The sequence below is a fragment of the Molothrus ater genome, chromosome 23 (assembly GCF_012460135.2).
Source record: "Molothrus ater isolate BHLD 08-10-18 breed brown headed cowbird chromosome 23, BPBGC_Mater_1.1, whole genome shotgun sequence".
NCBI classification, from domain to species: Eukaryota; Metazoa; Chordata; class Aves; order Passeriformes; family Icteridae; genus Molothrus; species Molothrus ater.
Window position 1 is genome coordinate 6,109,149 of NC_050500.2, and position 20,924 is coordinate 6,130,072.

General features: G+C 56.1%; 1 protein-coding gene across 1 annotated transcript in view; it reads right to left on the reverse strand.

Moving 5' to 3' along the window:
- Positions 1-20,924, reverse strand: part of FBXO42 (F-box protein 42) — a 51,515-nt gene that overhangs the window by 2,976 nt on the left and 27,615 nt on the right. Inside the window, exons 5-9 of the mRNA XM_036396188.1 lie at positions 2,993-3,146; positions 1,956-2,066; positions 1,604-1,700; positions 766-822; positions 56-172 (exon numbers count right to left, since the gene is read on the reverse strand). Coding sequence (XP_036252081.1) covers positions 56-172; positions 766-822; positions 1,604-1,700; positions 1,956-2,066; positions 2,993-3,146 — 536 coding nt within the window. The remainder of the gene's footprint in view (positions 1-55; positions 173-765; positions 823-1,603; positions 1,701-1,955; positions 2,067-2,992; positions 3,147-20,924) is intronic.

A 20,924-nucleotide genomic window follows, 5' to 3' on the forward strand; every position in this document is an offset into this window, starting at 1 on the left:
GGGAATAAAGAGGGAGGGGTGTGTGTGAGGGAGCAGGGACCCCCCGTGTCCGTACCCTGCAGGCAGGATGGCACCACAGCTCCGGGGCTCCGTGGTCCTCGTTCTCCACCTTGAGCGGCTGCCAAGTCCAGGGGTTGGCCTGCATGTGCAGCAACCAGGCATCTTTGAACAGCTGGGGAGAGAAAGGTCACACATTCAGGAGTCTGGGCTGGCATTCAGGAGCCCAGGCTGAGATTCAGAAGCCCAGGCTGAGTTTTAGGAGCCCAGGCTGAGATTTAGGAGCCCAGGCTGAGATTCAGAAGCCCAGGCTGAGATTCAGGATCCCAGGCTGAGATTCAGGATCCCAGGCTGAGTTTTAGCCCCGTTTGCTGCTGGGCTCAGTCCATCAGGGCTGTGGTGGGAGCGGTGCTTTGCTGCTGCAGACGGAGGATGCTGACCCAGGGCAGGAGCTAATCACCCATGAGTGACTACACCTCACTATGGCCATGGATAAATCCCTTCATTGCCATCTGCTATCCCAGTACAAAGTCAGGCTCATCCTGACGAGCCTCAGTGAACCCAGGGAACTGCTCAGAGAGTGCCTGGGGTGATTTTTATTAATTAAAGCAGCTCCAGCAACAGCTAAACAGTTTCTCTGGAAAATCTACCAGGTGGGTGCCCAGACTTGAGGAATAAAATGCCACCAACATGCAGAGTCCCCCCATCCCAAATCCAGCCCCCAGGTGCCAGGGGGATGGTGATGTCCCTGCTCCCCCAGGTACTCACTGCATTGGGACCCCCGCAGCCTCCCAGGATCAAAATGGTCTCGTTGTCTATCACGATCTGGAGGGGACAAAAGAGAGCTTCAGCCCGGGAAGGATTTTTGGCCAGGCCTCCAAGGGCAGACAGAGGCAGGTTCTTGCTGCATGGGCTTTGCTGGGGTCTGTGTCCCCACGATGAGGAGTGGAGCTGGGATGGAGCTGGTTTTGCCAGGCCCAGGACAGAGTGGGATACAGGGCTCATCCCACCCCTTGTCCCAAACCAGTTCCTCTCTCCAAGGGGAGCAATCACTCTTCCCAAAGCTCCAGAGCCCCAAGATCCCTCTGCAAAGGAGGGGAAGGTGGAAGGATTGTTTGGGAGGGCAGGTGCTGGCAGCAGTGTCTGATCAGTGCTGCTGCTGGGTGAGGGATCCCCGTGGGCTCCTTTCCCAGGGCATGGAAGGCACATTCCAGCACGAGCCATCCAAGCCCTGCTGGGACCAGCCACACTCTGGGGATCACTGACCATCCCAGATGGGGACAGCTGCCTCAGGCCAGGTGACAGCCACGAGCTCCCTGCCCCGGCAGGTGCACTGGAGCTGTGCTTGGAGCGGGAGCAACCCCAGGATTGGGAGAGAGGAGCAGTCACAAGGGCCCGGAGCCAAACCAGGCTGTGCTGCCTCTCCACTGATCTGAGGTGCCACGGGGCACGAGTGGGGTAAAGCAGGGATGTGTTCATTACAGCTCTGAGTCACTGGGGGAGAGGGCCTGGCGGGCAAGGGCTCCACAGATAACTTGGGAGGGAATGAATGAAGCTGTGGAGCAGGGAGTGAGGCTGTGCCTGGCTTCCCTCTGGCTGAGCTCACCTGGGACTGGCCCCCGCGCGGGTGAGGGCTGGGCCCCGAGATGCTGGGCTTGGACCAAGCCCACTGCTCCAGATCCAGCACCCAGACGTCGTTGCTCCTGCAGGGATGAGACAACACGGGCTGAGGATACAAGCAGGGATGTGGAACTCGGGTTCAGGGCTGGGTTTTATGGCAGAATTGGGATTTTTGCAGGCTGGAGGCTTGGGATTTGCTGCAAGAGGTGAAGGGTGTGCTAAGGCAGCAGGCAGACCCCAAAATCCTGCAGAAAATTCCTCATGGGTGACCCCAAGGCCATCCCAACCTCCTTGTGGCTAACAGGGGCGCTTGTCAGTCACCCTGACCCCAAACTTACATCTGCCGGGATCCAAGGGAGCCCCCAAAAACGATCATTTTGTCTTCAATGACACAGGAGGAGTGTCCTGCCATGGGAGGGGGGCCGTGGGTGGTCATGATGCAGTTCCACCTGGGAAGAGAGGCAGGAACACATGCCCCAGTGAAGGAAAACATTGGATGAAAGGCCAAACAAAAAATCCCAAAGGCCTGCAAAGTCCTCAAGAACACGTAATGGAGGAAAACCACAGGGAAAACCTCCAAATATCCAAATAGCAACTAAACTAATTAGAAATCCCAATGTGCTAAACATTTTTAAAGCATGACCAAGTCTCATGGCCAAGTTGGGAACATCTCCCCTTCCAATTAAGTTTGCCTCAAATTCTTTCCAAGAGAATTGGAAATCTTAATTACAGAGTTGTAATGACACTGCCCAAAGTGCTCTGGATAATTGATACTTTGGAGGATGAAAAGTTCTCAGCACAAGAGGAGCAGGAACCTTCTCTTTGATACAGCATTTTCCTTCTCACACACACCATCAGTGAGAAAGCTGGGTCTAAAATCAGCCAAATGGTGTTTAAAGGGAAAAGGAAAATTCCTGCCAGGTCCATGGACACTGCTGGATGCTCCAGTCCTGGAGCTGTAAAGGCAGAGGTTGAAATGATGGAGAAATCTGATTTATCACATCTCCCCGAGGGAGCTGAGTTTTGGATCATCACTGAAAACAAGACCTCCAGCACTTCAGGCTTATCTCAGAAACACCTCAGTGCTCCCAGCCAAAGTGATAAGGCACTTAAAACACCCAGGCTTCCCACCTGGATGGGGATGCTCAGGAAGCCTGGAATATTTAGGTACAAGTCCAGAACCATATGGAAGCAACAGCACCCACGAGCTGCTTGGCAGCACGCTGTCCTCAGCTCTGCTGTGCTTGTGTGGCTTTTTTTGTTTCAGAAAGAGCATTAGAGACACACCTGGGAAACCAGGACCACGCACAGCTTCCCAGGCATTCCTCCAGCTGCATTCCAGAGCCATTTCTCCAGGATCAAAGCCTGCTCTTACCAGTTTTTGGAGGGGGAGTACGTGTGGATCTCATCGAAGAACCTCTCGGGCTGGTGCAGGGGGTAAGGGCTCGGCCTGGTCCACCCCCCAAAAAGCACCAGCAAGTCCTTGTAGACCACCAGCGTGGCCCCAGCCTTGGGAGAGGGGTAGGAACCTGGCAGGGAGGGAGGAGAAGTTAGGAAAACCATGTTTGAACACCAGCCCCTAACTCTGCATCACTTCTTCAGTGCCACAATGTGGAACCTTTCTGAAAAAATGAAAATAACAGAAAAGAAAAAAAAAAAAAGAAAAAAAAGGCAAAATTAGACCTGGGAGCCTGGGAAGAAAACTCCTGCCAATTTGTGTCATGGTAATTAGTAGGAGCCTGAAAGCACATCTCAAACACAGCAAAACATCTGTCACTCACTGGCAGGAAATTGCCGGTTTTCCAGCGATCCCTCCAAATTATTGCTTTAGCGCCGAATAAAAGCAATAATTACCTCCAAATACCTCCTAAGTCTGTCCCTGAGGAGGGAGGGAGAAGGGAGACAATTCCAAGGCACCCAGAGTAGCTCGTGCAGATGTGTGGGGTGCCCACAAGCGGCAGCACTCACTGAACCCCGGTTTTGAGAGGAAGCCCTGAATGCTCTGGCTGTGAATGGAGTCATTCCTCGAGTCTGCAGGATGCAGTGCTGCTCTAAAAATCGTGGAAAACCTTTTTGTGCTGCCTGTTTGAGGTTCAAAGGGCTCTGCAGGGACCAGGGGCCTCCTGAGCAGGACCTGCACAAGGACAAGGTGACCTCTTGGGCTCGGTGCTGTCAGGATTTGCTGTGCTCAGATGGTTCCATGGATCCCAAGGGCTTTCCTGAGCTCACCTCTCAACTTACTGCTGCTCCTGTGGCCCCTGGCCACCACATCCCTGAGAAGCTGCAGCTGCCCCATCCCTGGAAGTGTCCAAGGCCAGGCTGGATGGGACTTGGAGCAACCTGGTCCAGGGGAAGATGTCCCTGTCCATGGAAGGAGGGTGCAATGAGATGAGCTTTAAGCTCCTCCCAGCCCAAACCATTCTGGGATTTTATGGTTCTTAACCCGCTCAGAGCAGGAGCAGCCTCAGTGCAAGAAACTCGTTAGCAAGAGCAACTATCAAAGGATTCGATTCCTTTGAATTTATGTTGGGAAATCAGATGCTGCAAAAGCCCAATCCCTGCCTGGCCCTGGAGCCAGAGGTGCTGTGTCTGTGTCAGCACCCTGCTGATGTGTGAGGGGCTGAGCTGCTTCCCAGCAACAGCTAAAGCCTCTGCAGGGCCTGACTCCGAGCATCCTCCTTCCCACGGCGGTCACCAGCACCTGGCACATTGCTCCAGCTCCACAGCCACGCCTTGCAGTTCATCCCCAGCACAGTACACTGCTCAGCTCCACAGCCACGCCTTGAAGTTCATCCCCAGCCCAGCACACTGCTCCACCTCCACAGCCACCCCTTGCAGTTCATCCTGGCATCCCCAGCCCAGCACACTGCTCAGCTCCACAGCCACTCCTTGCAGTTCATCCTGGCATCCCCAACCCAGCACACTGCTCAGCTCCACAGCCACCCCTTGCAGTTCATCCCCAGTACACTGCTCAGCTCCACAGCCACCCCTTGCAGTTCATCCCCAGTACACTGCTCCAGCTCCACAGCCACTCCTTGCAGTTCATCCCCAGTACACTGCTCAGCTCCACAGCCACGCCTTGCAGTTCATCCCCAGCCCAGCACACTGCTCAGCTCCACAGCCACCCCTTGCAGTTCATCCCCAGTACACTGCTCAGCTCCACAGCCACTCCTTGCAGTTCATCCCCAGCACACTGCTCAGCTCCACAGCCACGCCTTGCAGTTCATCCCCAGCCCAGCACACTGCTCAGCTCCACAGCCACCCCTTGCAGTTCATCCCCAGCCCAGCACACTGCTCCAGCTCCACAGCCACTCCTTGCAGTTCATCCCCAGCACACTGCTCAGCTCCACAGCCACTCCTTGCAGTTCATCCCCAGCCCAGCACACTGCTCAGCTCCACAGCCACCCCTTGCAGTTCATCCTGGCATTCCCAGCCCAGCTCTGTGAGCAGGGCAGCTCAAGGGCACGGCTCACATGTGGCCACCTCCCTGAACCAGCCGATGCTCCCACCTGGCCCCTGTCCCCTCCCCTGTCCCAGCAGGACTCAGAGACACAATTTTAGCAGGGAATGACACCCAGAACAGACTATTTTTAAAAGAAACTGGAGCAGCTATTTTAGGATGTTGCAGCTGAGGGAAGCAATTCCGATGCGATGGGTTCCAGGTGCTGGGAGGGAAGAGCCCAGCAGAAAGCAGCCCCTGGCCTGATGCAGAGATGGCCATGGTGTCCCTGAGCCCTTCCCCAGGGACAGAGAGTTCTGCTGCCCTCAGCCTCATGGAGATGAGGGAAAAATGGGAATAAAGCTCTGCAGAAGCATTTAATGCAAGGTAATGTGTGGCCAGAGCTGTACCAAGGTCTCCGTGAGGACGAGATGCCAGTGAGGGTCACATTTGGTTACTCCTTGTTCCTGAATTCCAGTTTTCCTGGCTCGTTCCATGTGTGCAATTCATTAACCCACACCAGCAGGTTTCCAGCCTAAATAATTCCCTGACAGTGCAGAAAGTTTTTCTCCTAAGCCTGGCACCACAATAAAACATTTGACCAGAGCTTGTGAATCCCAGCTGGGTGATATCGCCAGGGATGCCACAAGGTGCTGGGGTTAAATTGGGTTATTTTTAAACCAAAAGGGGCAGCTAGAGTCATTCCAGGATGGAAAAACATTGGCACCTTGCTCAGAAAGGTCTGGGATGGAGCAGTGAGGAAAGTCACCCTCCCACTGCTGTAACCTGAAGGTCAACCCCAGCCTCAGCCAAGAAGACAATTCCCAAGTGAGTCAGTGCCGTGCAAACAGCCCAGGGCAGAGGCCAGCCCCGGTTTTTCAGGAAGCTTTGCCTGTTATTGGACATTGTACGGATGTAAATGAGCTGAGTTTCATTCTGCAATGCAGGAAAGCTCTGCATTTAACAAGTCAAAGAAGAGCTGGCCTCCCAAAGCCTCTTCCAACAGCAAAACTGGGATATCTGTGGACGCTCTCCACAAATGAGATGCACCACAAGCATCTCCAGGATCTTGTGCTGGAGCAGGAATGTGTGGGAATCTGGAGAATTAATGCTGTTTATCCCTAAAGCAGGGGAGAGCTGCTGGGTGCTGGGTCCTCAGGAAGGGCAGGAACATCCCAAGGGAGCTGCTGGAAGGGGAAGGCAGCGGCCGCTCCATGAGCTCAGGACTCAGGCATGTGGAGGAGCCTGGCACAGAGGGACATCAAAGGGACCGAGGACCTGCTCAAAGTCCAGCCCTCTGGAGGATGTGGGAGGTGGGAGCGGCCCTTCAAAGACTCCCAGGAACACAGGGGATCCTCTCTGGAATAGCACATGGATCGGGCTGAGGAGCCACCAGAACTTGGCTGATGAACTGCACTGGGTCCCACCGGTCACAGTGGGGAACTGCTGCCACCCTGAGCTCCCCACCCCAGTAACACCATCCACCCCAACATCCAGGTTATCCCTCCATAACACCATCCAGGTTATTCCTCCATGACACCACCCACCCCAACATCCAGGTTATCCCTCCATAACACCATCCAGGTTATCCCTCCATAACACCATCCAGCCCAAAATCCAGGTTATTCCTCCATAACACCATCCAGGTTATCCCTCCACAACACCATCCAGCCCAAAATCCAGGTTATCCTTCCACAACACTATCCAGCCCAACATCCAGATTATCCCTGCTGAGGATAAAGGCTGGAGCAGGCTGAGGGTGTAGCACAGCTCACTTCTCCTAAGCACAGCAGGCTCCATCCCTGCACAGCTGACGCTGTTCTTTCGGCTGGGATGAGGAGCTAAAAGCTGGGCTGAGCTATTTTTTTCCCAGCTGATGGATTTTCCTGGCTCGCAAAGCCAAAAAACCAACCAACCAAAGATCTCTGGCTTCCAGAGATGTTTGGAAAAGAAATGCCAGCCTCTGATTGCTCCCAGCACGAGCTCTGGGTGTTTTATCTGTGTTGGATCTGTCCTTATAAGCAGTTTTTCAAGCCCAGTTATCCAGCCCTCTAAAGCCACCGGAGCCACACACGCGGAGATTAACGGGAACAAAGGAAAAGCCTGGCTTGAAGGGCACGTGGAACACAGAGTGCCAGACCAGCCTTTTACCTCTGGAAGGGGCAGCCCTGAGAGACTCCAAAAACCAGCTGGAGTGGGGAACAGCAATGGTCACCCCGTGGTTATCTGCTGGGATTGCCCAGGTGGAAGGATGGGCTCGGGTCCATCGATGGGGTGTGGGGAATATTCCACAGGAGAGGCTGGAGCAGGTCTGCACTGACCCAGGGGGCAGGGAACACATGGAAAGAGTTGTGTCAAGGGGATCAGTACTGAGGAGCTTTAATTCTGGAGAAGGATGGGATGGGAGCTGCAGCCAGGAGCTGTTTTTGCTGGATCTGGTGGATCCTGCAGGCAGCTGACATTGTGGCTGATCGGGTTTCCACGGAACACGTGGATAACCAAAGCCATGTGTCCCATCTCAAAGCTGGGAAATTAAAGGGAGCTGCTCCAGCACCCCATGGATTTCAAGGTGCAAAGGAATTCAAGCTCCCAGGTTCAAAAGCCACCTGCAATCTGCACTCCAGAGGTACAGGAAACCATCCCTGGAAGGGCTCAGGGCTGTCCTTTCACAGGAATCCTGGAATGGTTTGGGTTGGAAGGGACCTTAAAGCTCATCCCATTCCACCCCCTGCCATGGGCAAGGACACCTTCCACTATTCCAGAGTGCTCCCAGCCCTGTCCAGCCTGGCCTTGGACACTTCTTCCCAAGGCAGGATGACAGTGCCTGTTTTGCACTGAGTTGTCCCAAACTGGATCCAACCCTGCCCACCACGAGTTTTGTGTTTCCATGCTCAGGCAGCAGCAGAGCCACATCCAGGGGCTGGTTTTCAGTCTGGCTTTTAGGCTGGACCTGGATTTTCAAATCCCAGTTTCCAGCCTGGAACCCTCATCCACCCCAGCCGAGGGATGGCCCTGACTACATCCCATCCCACAGAGTTCCATCCCAAACTTGTGTAACAGCGTGAAATCCCCAAATCTTTCCCCTTCAACCGGAAGCAAAACCAGAGAAGGAAAAAACAATAAATCCCTCTGCTTCCCAAGCCAGCAGGGATTTTTCCACAGCAGTCAGCAGATTCCCTGCCACGTTTCCCAAAGGGAAGAGGACAAGCTGGTGAGCAGCAGTCCAGAGGCCAGAAGAGAATGAACATCCCAGCAATCCCAGCACTAGCACTGGATTTGGGAGATGCCAAAGGAGCACTCCCATGGGGAGAGCAGACATCCCTGTTGCACACCCACTCATTCCCAAAGTCAAACCCAACACTGAGCACTCTGCTCAGCTGCCTCTGATCCAGCATTTGACATTCACCTGTTTTTAATCCCAAAATGTCTAAAACAGAGCACTGGGATTACGAACATGTTCTAGACTAGTTCTGAGCAGGCCTGCCTAAACCTTAGAGCCTCTAAAAGCCACAGAAGTATCATCTTCTCTTACCAAAACCACAGGCAATTTAGTGTTCCCTTCCAGAAAAACCCCAAATTCCATGCTGGGAAGCAGACAGGAATTCAGCCTTGCAGGAGTCTTAAGGAAAAACCAAACAAATCTCTGCTGATTTGCCTCCTCAGCAGAGAGACAAAACCTCTGCAGACACAAATAACCTCTTGGGAAGGAAGCAGGGGAATATCCTGAGTTTATCTGCAATTTTTAGGGGGCAGGTCAGCAACCCCCTGATGCTGACATGCAGACAGAATTCCCAGTGTGGGATTTCCACCCTGCTGAGACTGAGGACGGTGGTACAAGCCCAGTCAAACCCTGGCGGGGAAGCCAAGTTTGGTTTCTCGCAATCCCTGGGAGGTGCAGGCAGAGGCCCCGGGGAGGATCAGTCACCTCCACGCTGTTGCAAGGTGCCCGTGGGTATTTTTTTAACCCCTGCACTCTGAGGTGCTGCCGCTCCGATAAAGCCGTGGAGAAGGAGAGGCAGTGCCCTCCGAACCCCGTGCAACTGGATTTACTGAGTCACTCTGTGCTAATGCCTGGCAAAAATGTCCTCATGCAGCATTGAGCAAACAATGCTGAGATAACCGCGCCAGAACGCCGCGGGCTCGGCCTCTTATCTCCCAACAGCCCCGGATGGGATCGCCGCAATTCCTGCCGCAATTCCTGCAGCTGCACTGCAGGAGAGGCTTTACTGGGATACACTCTGCCCCTCTCCCTGGCAGCAGTGCCCCGAGGTGCCGGGAGCTCCGAGGGTGAGGTCACCCTCAGTAACCGTCCTTGGGAAAGGCGGATTTGGGAAAGGCAGCCGTCCTTTGGGAAAGGCGGATTTGGGAAAGGCAGCCGTCCTTTGGGAAAGGCGGATTTGGGAAAGGCAGAGGTCCTTTGGGAAAGGATTTGGGAAAGGCAGAGGTCCTTTGGGAAAGGCAGATTTGGGAAAGGCAGCCGTCCCTTGGGAAAGGATTTGGGAAAGGCAGCCATCCTTTGGGAAAGGCGGATTTGGGAAAGGCAGCCGTCCTTTGGGAAAGGCGGATTTGGGAAAGGCAGCCGTCCTTTGGGAAAGGCGGATTTGGGAAAGGCAGAGGTCCTTTGGGAAAGGATTTGGGAAAGGCAGAGGTCCTTTGGGAAAGGATTTGGGAAAGGCAGCCGTCCTTTGGGAAAGGCGGATTTGGGAAAGGCAGCCGTCCCTTGGGAAAGGATTTGGGAAAGGCAGCCGTCCTTTGGGAGAGGTGGATTTGGGAAAGGCAGCCGTCCTTTGGGAAAGGATTTGGCCCCGCACGGGGAGCTGCTCTTGCAAAAGCCTCTGTTCCCTCTCTCCGTGGGTGGAATCCCCAGCATCCACCTCGCCCTGCTTCCACGCTGGTGGTTTTGTTCCCCCTGAAGTGACGCTGCCCTGCAGTTTTCTCTGGTGATTTCCCAGCCTGACAACTCCCCAGATCAGCCCCTGTACAACTGAAGAGCTCAGCGCTTCCAGGAAGGGCAAGCAGCTCCTGCAGCTCATGTTCCCTGCAAGAGGCAAGGGAAGAGCTGGGAATTGGGCTCCCCAGTCCCGAGGAGGGGGCTCCTGCAGGACAGGGGGAGGTTGGGGTGGGACATGGGGCTGTGTCCAGCCCTGCTGAGCTCCACACTTTTCGCTCCCGGCTCGTTTCCTGCAGCACGAGGGAGGCGCCCCAGCCTCGGAGAATCCCAAAATGACTGGTGTTCCACGAAATGGCTGCTGTGTAATTTGGTGAGGTTACAGCTACCACGGGGCTCCAAACCTCAACTATCCTCTAAAGAGCACCCTGTAGGCACAGCCAGAGAATCCCAGGATGATTTGGGATGGAAAGGACCTTAAAAGCTCATCCCATTCCACCCCCTGCCATGGGCAGGGACACCTTCCACTGGACCAGGTTGCTCCAAGCCCTGTCCAGCCTGGCCTTGGACACTTTTGGGGACAGGGAATCCACAGCCCTTCTGGATGCAGTCAGAGGGAGGAAGTGCAAAAAGCCTGGGAAGACCCAGGGCTTTGCTGTTCCCAATATTTGCTGCAAGGACAACAGTTATTCACTGAAACCCCAGCATCTTCCCACTGAAATTCCCAGCACAGGAAAGGAAATTCAGTGCAGCTCTTTGCACTCCCTTCCCTTGCTGTCTCCCCCTTCACTCCTGTTTTCAACCCATTGGTTCCTGAACTTTGCTCCCTCCACGCCAGGGAAGCATTTTTCTCCTTCATTCCAGTAATTCCAGCCCTGAGCACCAAACTCCCTGAATATTTCATGGCAGGAACTAAAATCCACCTTTGGGCAGCAGTCAAGCACGAACGCGGGCTCCGTTGTTCAAGGTGCCTGCCCCATTCTCAGGGAGTTTTACAGCAGATGCTTTGGGGAAAGATTAAAATCAGATACAGAGCACCGGGATGCCCAGAGGCTTGGAAGGCACACGGTGCTGTGTGTGGATCACACTGCCCCGGGAATGCTGCCTGCTCAATCCCGAGGATTACACACGTAATCCTGGCGGACTGAGTCCTCAAGGCAAAGGCTGGGCTGCCTTGGAAGGAGCTCTTGCCGATAGATGTCAGCACAGCCTGCCCGAATTTCCCGGGAGGATCCTTCCCTCCCAGCTGACAGTGCAGCCGTGGGATAGCGGGGTTTATCCTGCTGACCCCACAGGGACAGGAAGGTACCTGCCCGGGAGGCAAGGCCTGTCAGAGACCCAGGAAAGTGAAATAATTGGGTGTGAAACGATCAGGGAATTTGTGTCCAGGGAAACCGTCACCCCTGGGTGCCTCCCACGCCTCGGGAAGGAGGGATCGGCTCCCTCTGAGGTGCAACACATTCATGAGATGTGAGACACCACCAGTGTCAACAACCCCGTGCGTGGCTCCGGGGTTTTGAGCCTTTTTCCTGAAAAGGAAATAAATTGGAGATGCTTTGTCTGAGCCACAGTTTGCAAATTCCTTGGCTCCAACCAAATTCGGACAAGCGAGAAATTAAATTCTCTGCAGGGCTGGCAAATAAAACGTCAGGAAAAAGGGAAAAAAAAATCCTGATAGAAAAAAACCCTCTTGGAAAATCCAGCCTAATTTCTGCCTAGGTTAGAGGGATGACAGTCCTGCACTTTGGGATCATTAAAATACAAATTGTTCTCCAAGTGCTGGCTTCCCAAGGTGGAAGACGGAGTACCAGGTACTAGTAGTAGTCATAGTAGTAGTACCTGCTACTACTACTAGGAGGGATTCCTGCTCAACCCTGGAAATGTCCAAGGCCAGGCTGGACAGGGCTTGAAGCACCCTGGGATAGTGGAAGGTGTCCCTGCAAGCAGAACAAGGTGAGACCCCAAATTTATACTGAGGGAAGAGGGAATCCAGAGGAACTGAGGGAAGAGGGAATCCGGACCCTCACTCCACCACCCACTCCCTTCAAGCTGCTCCTCTCGCAGCCTGCTCAGCCTTTCCCTCTGTTCCCTCCCCACAGGACTCGGCCACGTCAGGCTGAGCTGTCGGGGCAGGGCAGGAGGGCACCCTCGGGCTGAGGGATCATTCCCTGAGGGAGAGCCACAGCCGGATGCTGCCTCCCTGCCCTGCTGACCCGGGCAGCCCAGCCCCGCTCCAAGGAGCCCATTTCCCACAGCAGGGAATGCTTTCCCCCACGTTTCGCCCTCGGATAAAACCTGGCTGAACTTCCAAGTCCTGCGGTGCACGGAGAGCAGGGAATGGGAGAGGAGAAGTGCTTTGGGCTGCCGGGGTAAAACCCCTGTGCCAGCCCCGACTGAGGCAGCCCTGCCCTGGGCACATTCCCACCTCCCTGGGCACACTCCCACCTCCCTGGGCCGGGAATCCATGGCTCCTTCAAAGCCATTCCCGGCTGCCTCGGGCACCGCATTCCTGGAGGCCCAGGCACACCTCAGTGGCATTGCTGAGCTGCCTCTGCCCCCTCCCCGTGCCTCGGTGACCTTGGCGGATACCGGGAGCGCTGGAAAAGCCGTGGGAACCCGGCATTGATAAGGATAAGGCGCTGCCAGCTGGAGGGAGGGGCAGGATGCAGCCAGGTAGGGTCAGGGGGAGAGGGAGGAATGTGAGAATCCCACATTTCAGATGTGGGATTCGGGAGCGGGAGGCACAGGGATGCTTTCCCCTGGTGGTGACGGGTGATCCTCACCCATTCCCCATCCCACTGACCCTGCTGGGCTCTCCAAGCACAGGCCTTGGTTTGCAGGGAGCAGATCCCAGACAGGGAGGGATCTTTTGGCTTTTCCTGCCTGGTTCAGGCATGGCCCCTGTGGGATCAATCCCTGCAAACAGCTCACTGCACGTTCAGTTTGCAGCTGTGGGATCAATCCCTGCAAACAGCTCACTGCACACTCAGTTTTTAGCTGTGGGATCAATCCCTGCAAACAGCTCACTGCACACTCAGTTTGCAGCTGTGGGATCAATCCCTGCAAACAGCTCACTGCACACTCAGTTTGCAGCTGTGGGATCAATCCCTGCAAACAGCTCACCACTCACTCAGTTTTTAGCTATGGGATCAATCCCTGCAAACAGCTCACCACTCGCTCAGTTTGCTCGTGGGTTTTGTACCCATGGTCCCTGGGACTGGTCCGTGCCAGGCACGGCAGGGTGGCCATCCAAGGATGGATGCCACTGGAATGTGGTTTGGATCCAGACGACAAAACCCTTGCAGAGGTTAAACACAGCCAGCAATGGCACGAACTGGAGGAGGACAGAGCCTGGCAAATCAAAGGGAGGGGAGGTGTGTGCTGTAAACCTAAACCATGGATTAATCTCCTGGAAACCAGGAGCACCTTCCCAACCGGGTGGCAGCTGACACAGAAAAAAAAACCACCAACAAAACCCTTCACTTGATTTGGGTTGATTTTTCATCTCTTGCCTTGAGATATTTCATATTGAACACTACAAATTCCATTAGAGACCTTCTGCAAAAGCAGCCAGGCAAAGAGAGGAACAAATGAATGTCAGATGGATCCAGGGGCTGGGAACAGCCATGCTCCCACCCCAGAGCTGCCAGTCCACCCTCTGCAAGGGCAGGAATGAAGTCCAAACTCTGTATCCAGGGATGCTGCTGGAGAGTTTGTTTGTCAAAGGATTGGCAGGAGTGGTCACTCACCTCCTTGTAAAAGTGGGAGTCCAAAAAAGGAGGAATACAATCAATATGTTTAAAATGAAGAAAGCAATTCCAAGCAATCTGTGCTGGGACAGCATCTGCCCCAAAGGGCACGGGACAGAGCCTGGGAAATTCTGTTCCAGAAGGGCAGAAATGAGGGGTGGGATAAGGAAGAAATGAGGGGTGTGATCAGGAGGAAGCTGGGTGTGTGAAAAGGAAGAAATCAGGGGCAGGATAAGGAAGCTGCAGGCAGGAGACTCACAGGATTAAAGCTGAACTTCCAAAGGTGCCAAGTCACTCTGAGTTTGAGGGCTCCAAGAGCCTTTGGGTGGTGGTGGGAAAACCATGGATTTTTGGAGGATAACACGGAATGTTTCAGCTCTGCAGAGGCAGGAATGGGCCCTACTGCCACCAAACTCAAAGGGCAATGAGGAGAAAACCACCCAGATCAGGAAAAGAGCTGGAAAAAGCTTTCCTCTCTTCCAGGCTCACCAAGACCGCTCACAGCACGAGGGATTTCCATCCAGCCCATTAACCTGCTCCACTTTGGAGCCCAGGCACTCAGCCATAATTAGAGAGGTTGTTCCTTGCCAGGAATCAGCTCCTGGATGCCCCAGGCTCCCGGGAGGCCAACAGGGACACATGGCTGGGGGGGTTCAAGGTGATCCTGAGCCTTTCACAAAACTGAGCCTCGCCCTCAGTCACACAGGGAGCTCAGAGGCCAGGGGGACACCAAGGGCACTCTGCAGACAGAGTTTTGGTCAGGTCAGGATTTTGGGGGGGTTTAATGCCCAAAGCAAAGCAGGGATCCCCTGTGAGGGAAGTGACTGCAAGGGGAACAGAGCTGCAGTTTGGGGTCAGGGCAGAGCACCTCAGTTACTGCTCGGCAGGAAAAAGAATCCCAGAATCCTTGAGGTGGGAAAAGCCCCCAGGACCATCGAGCCCAACCTGTGCCCAATGCTCTCCTTGTCCCCAGCCTGGTGAGTGCCACCTCCAGGACTTCCTTGGACACCTCCAGGGATGGGCACTCCAGACCTCCCTGGGCAGTTCCAAGGCCTGAGCCCCCTTTCCATGGGGAAATTCCTGCTGATGTCCACCCTGAGCTCCCCTGGCCCAGCCTGAGGCCGTTCCCTCTGCTCCTGTCCCTGTTCCCTGGAGCACAGCCCGCCCCCCCCCCCCGGCTGTGCCCTCCTGGCAGGAGCTGTGCAGAGCCACAAGGGCCCCCTGAGCCTCCTTTGCTCCAGGCTGAGCCCCTTTTCTGCTCCCTCAGCCTCTCCTGGGGCTCCAGCCCCTTCCCCAGCTCTGTTCCCCTCCCTGGACACGCTCCAGCCCCTCCAGGTCCTTCCTGAACTGAGGGGTCCAGGACTGGACACAGCTGATGACCCTGAACTGAAGGAGCTGCACAATCTGCAGTCACAGAGGGTTTAAATCCACACATGAGGAGCTCCCCACTATTCCCACACCTCTGATTACTCCTCAGATTCCCTCGTGTCCTTGCACAGCCCTGCTCCTGTCCCAGTGGGATTCATTCCTCGAGTGCCGGTGTGGCTCTGGTTTGTGGCTGTGCACGGCTGGATCCCGTGGGACCCTGTGGGATCCTGTGGGATCCCGTGGGATCCTGTGGGACCCTGTAGGATTCAGCACTACCCCCCTCCTTGCGAAGCCCACTCAGTCCTTCCCTGCATCTCCTTCAGCTCCACAAAGCTCCCAGAGCTGGGGAGATCCCAGCTGAGGAATTCAGCACCGTGAAACTCCAGCGACTGTTTGGAAAATTGTTTTGAAAACTTCGCTGCCGTTTTCTAGAAGGGGCAGATGAAAACAAGGCTGGGCTTTTTAGCTCGGGGCAGGGTTTTTGCACAGCTTTGTCAAGGCCAAACTTCTCTGCTCCAGGAGCTACGGGGAGGTTTCTCCACCAGGACCACATCTGACACCAGGAGTCTCTGCCGAGCCTCTCCTGCCTCCTTCGGGCTGTTGCTTTTGTTGACACAACACCATCAAAGGCACCTTCCCCTCAGTCACAAAGGGAAACTGATCCTCCCACTCCTGGCATGGCATGCAGGGGGCTGGGGGAAGAGCTGAGCCACGAGGAGCCGCTGGCAGAGCGGTTTTACTGCATCCTGCTAAGGCCACCCAGGAGGTTTAGGCACAAACTCCAGGCTGGAGCAGGAGGGAGATCAGCCAGGACCGACAGTGAGGGCAGAGGGGATCAAAGCCTCATGGAGGAGCTCTGCCTCTGAGCCTGGTTTGATCCCCAAATCCTCAGGAAGATGAGAAGTTTTCCCATCTCCCCAGAGTGACTGCAGGGACAGGAACAGCAGGAGAGAGGGAGAGAGGTCCTGGGGAGGTGCCTGTGCTGGGGCAGGGTGGCCCAGGGCAGCAGGAGCAGCAGCAGGAGCAGGAGCAGGAGCAGCAGGAGCAGGAGCAGGAGCAGGAGCAGGAGGAGCAGGAGCAGCAGGAGCAGGAGCAGAGCAGGAGCAGGAGCAGGAGGAGCAGGAGCAGGAGGAGCAGGAGCAGGAGCAGCAGGAGCGGGAGCAGGAGGAGCAGGAGCAGGAGCAGGAGGAGCAGGAGCAGGAGCAGCAGGAGCGGGAGCAGGAGCAGGAGCAGCAGGAGCAGGAGCAGGAGCAGGAGGAGCAGGAGCAGGAGGAGCAGGAGCAGGAGCAGGAGCAGGAGCAGCAGCAGGAGGAGCAGGAGCAGGAGCAGAGCAGGAGCAGGAGCAGGAGCAGGAGGAGCAGGAGCAGGAGGAGCAGGAGCAGGAGCAGCAGGAGCAGCAGGAGCAGCAGGAGCAGGAGCAGGAGCAGGAGCAGGAGCAGCAGCAGGAGGAGCAGGAGCAGGAGCAGGAGCAGGAGCAGAGCAGGAGCAGGAGCAGGAGCAGGAGCAGCAGGAGCAGGAGCAGGAGCAGGAGCAGCAGGAGCAGCAGGAGCGGGAGCAGGAGCAGCAGCAGGAGGAGCAGGAGCAGGAGGAGCAGCAGCAGCAGGAGCAGGAGCAGGAGCAGGAGCAGCAGGAGCAGGAGCAGGAGCAGGAGCAGGAGCAGGAGGAGCAGGAGCAGGAGCAGCAGGAGCAGGAGCAGCAGGAGCAGGAGGAGCAGGAGCAGGAGCAGGAGCGGGAGCAGGAGCAGGAGCAGGAGCAGGAGCAGGAGGAGCAGGAGCAGGAGCAGGAGCAGGAGCAGGAGCAGCAGGAGCAGCAGGAGCAGGAGCAGCAGGAGCAGCAGGAGCAGGAGCAGGAGGAGCAGGAGCAGGAGCAGGAGGAGCAGCAGGAGCAGCAGGAGCAGGAGCAGCAGGAGCAGCAGGAGCAGGAGCAGCAGGAGCAGCAGGAGCAGGAGCAGGAGGAGCAGGAGCAGGAGCAGGAGGAGCAGGAGCAGGAGCAGGAGCAGGAGCAGGAGCAGGAGCCTCCTCCCAGCAACAGGAAAAGTGGAGCCTCGGGGCTCCTGAACCCCTGTGGGATCAGGGAGGGATATCCTGGCCTGGCAGAGGGAAAACACACAGGGACAGGAGGGACAGGGCCCTTCCAGCCCTCCTGCCTGCCCAGGTGGGAGCACAGGGGGGATGATAAAACAGAGCTGAGAGGAGGATGTGCATATCCTACAGCAATGCCTCTCCCTGCAAAGCCCTGGTTGTTCCAGCACCATTCCTGGCTTTATAAACACAACAGGCTCAGTTTTGAAGGGAAAAGCTTTTCCCCTCTGTGCCATGAGCCCCTGGGAGAGCAGAGCTCCTGGCCCTTTCCTCCCTAATTCAAAAAGGCATTTTCTGGTGTGGTTCTGGCTGAGTGAGGCCAAGTGCAGGACTCTGAGGAACTGGAACCAAGGAGCCCAGGAGGGACAAAGCCTGCAGGGACACAGCCTGGAGCAGCCCAGCAGGGCACCAGGAGCCTGCCTGGGGACACTCCCCATTCTGCCTGTGAGCTGTCCCTGCAGGGCGTGTGGACAGGAGGCTCAGATGGTGCCAAAGCACCTGGGGCTCCTCTGGGAGCCTCCAGCAGCTTCCCCTGCACAGGGAGGGTGGGAGCTCACCAGGAGGGTTCCACAGACCTGCATGGGAGCAGCACAAACCCTCCTTGCCAGCAGGGCAGCAGATCCAGGGATGAATCCAGGCATCAGCAAAGGCCTCAGCACAACCCCCTGCAGCTCCCATTGTATGAAGTCATGGAATCATGGAATGCTCTGGGTTGGAAAGGCCCTTAAAGCCCATCCAGTCCCAGCCCCACCATGGGCAGGGACACCTCCTTCTGTCCCAGAGTGCTCCAAGCCCTGTCCAGCCTGGCCTTGGACACTTCCAATCCGTGCCAGGGCCTCATCCCCCTCACAGGGAACAATTCCTTCCCAATATCCCATCTGACCCTGCCCTCTGGCATTCCAGGCCCTTGTCCAAAGTCCATCTCCAGCATTCTTGGAGCCCCTCCAGGTACTGAATGTCCTGCAACTCTCAGTTTCAAATGGGGTTTGGTTTCTTTCCTGGCTGTTCAGCCCATTTTTGGGGAGCACCAGGGACTCTCACCACTGAAACCAGCATGCTCCACCAGCTGGACTCACAGGATAAACAGATTGCAGCATAAACCACCCCCAGCCCTCCACCAGGATGCCCTGAGCACAGATGGGCTCAAATTCCAACAACTGCCCAGGCTAACTGTGCAAGTGAGGGCAAGGAAAGCACCCCCAGCACATGGAAAAGGCCCCTGCCTGCCAGGGACCACCTACCCTGGGACAGCACTGCAGCATCCCACACGTGGGGCTGCAAATTATCCTGCTCCTGCTCCTGCTCCAGCACATCCTGCGTGGGATGGGAAGGGTGGGAGCAGCTCCACAATGGCCAGGAGAGCTCCAGGGAGAAGAGCTGGGAGGCACCTTCCCAAAATAGAGATCCTGCTGTCTGCCACCCTCCTTTCCAGAGCTTCCAACCCCACCAAAAGCTCTCTGGAAAAGTCAGGCACTAACTCTCTTGTGCTGCTCCAGCCCCATCCGTCACACGTCAAAGCCATTGTTTCAGATCTAAGCAAAAAAATACTTTGAAACCTCAAAAATTAGGGTTTTTTGAAGTAATTATCTCCCTCCTCCGTCTCTGAGACGAAAGAAACCCAAGCCAATTATTTCTTTGAAGGCTAAATATTTACTCCCAGATGAAGCAGCTGGGGCTAGAGGGGAATTATCCAGCTCTGATGTCATCTCATGCCTGGGAGCCAGAAAACCCGGATGAAAACAGGTAGGAACAAACAGCAACAACAACAACAAGAGGGTGTCTTCTCCTGGAAAAGCCTCTCAGGAAGGGATGAAGTTGTGCCCAAGACATTGTGCTCCCATTCCCTGCCCAGGGCTCATTAGAGAAGATGCTGAACAAGGGCACACTGGAGTGTGAGGGAACCTCTCTGAGCAAGCCCTGGCCTTGGGGAAGAGGCAGGGTCTCATCCCAGAGTCTGGAGTCTGTGGGGCAGGTGTGGGAACTCCTCCACAGCAATTAGCCTGCACACACAATGAGCGGTGATCAATCAATGTCAACTCTTTGGTTTTTCTTTTAAAAAGCCCTCTCCTGCCTTATTTACATCCCAGCATTTCAAAGCTCTGCCCCCTCCAGGCTCTCCTTTCCCAGACAGGCGGTGCCACCCCCAGGTGGGGGCACCCAAGGGAAGAGCAGAGTGGGAGCTGTGGGATCCCACCGGGGCTGACTCATCCCTTTGGAAAAGCAGGAACCAGAGCACTCCCCGGGCCCGGCCTCCAGTTTCAGCTGATCCCATCTCACCCATGACAGCGTGCAGGAACATCTCCTCAGGGGATCTTCCCTTCCCGTGGGACCCAGCCCCACCACGCATTCCCACAGAGCCACAGGGCCACGCATTCCCACAGAGCCACAGGGCCACAGAGCCACAGGGCCACAGAGCCACAGAGCCATAGAGCCACAGAGCCACACATTGCCACAGAGCCACAGAGCCACACATTGCCACAGAGCCACAGAGCCACAGAGCCACAGAGCCACAGAGCCACAGGGCCACAGAGCCACAGAGCCACAGAGCCACAGAGCCACACATTGCCACAGGGCCACAGGGCCACAGAGCCATGCATTCCCACAGAGCCACAGGGCCACAGAGCCACAGAGCCACAGAGCCACAGGGCCACAGAGCCACAGGGCCACAGAGCCACGCATTCCCACAGAGCCACAGAGCCACAGAGCCACAAGGGCCACACATTGCCACAGAGCCACAGAGCCACAGAGCCACGCATTCCCACAGAGCCACAGAGCCACAGAGCCACAGGGCCACAGAGCCACGCATTCCCACAGAGCCACAGAGCCACACATTGCCACATTGCCACAGAGCCACAGAGCCATGCATTCCCACAGAGCCACAGGGCCACAGAGCCACAGAGCCACAGGGCCACAGGGCCACAGAGCCACACATTGCCACAGAGCCACAGGGCCACAGGGCCACAGAGCCAGAGAGCCACAGAGCCACACATTCCCACAGAGCCACACATTGCCACAGAGCCACAGAGCCACGCATTCCCACAGAGCTGCTCTTCGGGAGCACCTCCACGGGCTCAGGGCTCTGGGATGGGCACTGGGGACAGGGCAGGGATGGGCCCTGGGATGGGCTCCAGGATGGGCTGCCTGGGGCACTGGGGACAGGGCAGGGATGGCTCTGTGGGGCACTGGGGACAGGGCAGGGCTGCCTGGGGCACTGGGGACAGGGCAGAGCTCCCCAGGCTGCAGGAATCCATGGCCTGGGGCAGAGCAAGCTCTGCAGAGCCAGGGAGCTGCGTCTGCATCCTCCCCTCTCCAGCCCCAGCAGGGCAGGAGCCCCTTTGGAGGACTGTGGTTTGTTTTCCTCTTGTTTAAATCCACAACTCCCCAGTTCTCCCCTGTGGGAGTCCCACAGGGCCGTGGGACACAAAACCAGAACACCAAGGAAGTGTGGGTGGATGTCCAAGCACCAAGGGAGGTGTTCACAGCTGGAACTTCCCAGGTGACACTAGCACTTGGGACTTGTCCCCAGTGCCTCTCCAGCTCTCCTGGAACCCCTTCAGGCACTGCAAGGGGCTCTGAGGTCACCCTGGATCCTTCTCTTCTCCAGGTGAACGCCCCCAGCTTTCCCATCTCCCTCTATATCCATCTCCACCTCTGTCTCCTTATTCCCTGGATTTTGGAGGACTTCAAGTGCCAGACAAGAAAACACTTGATAAAATATCTGAGCAGCCCACAATACCTGGGACACATGAATTCTGTGCCCAACAAGGAATGCTGGTGGATGC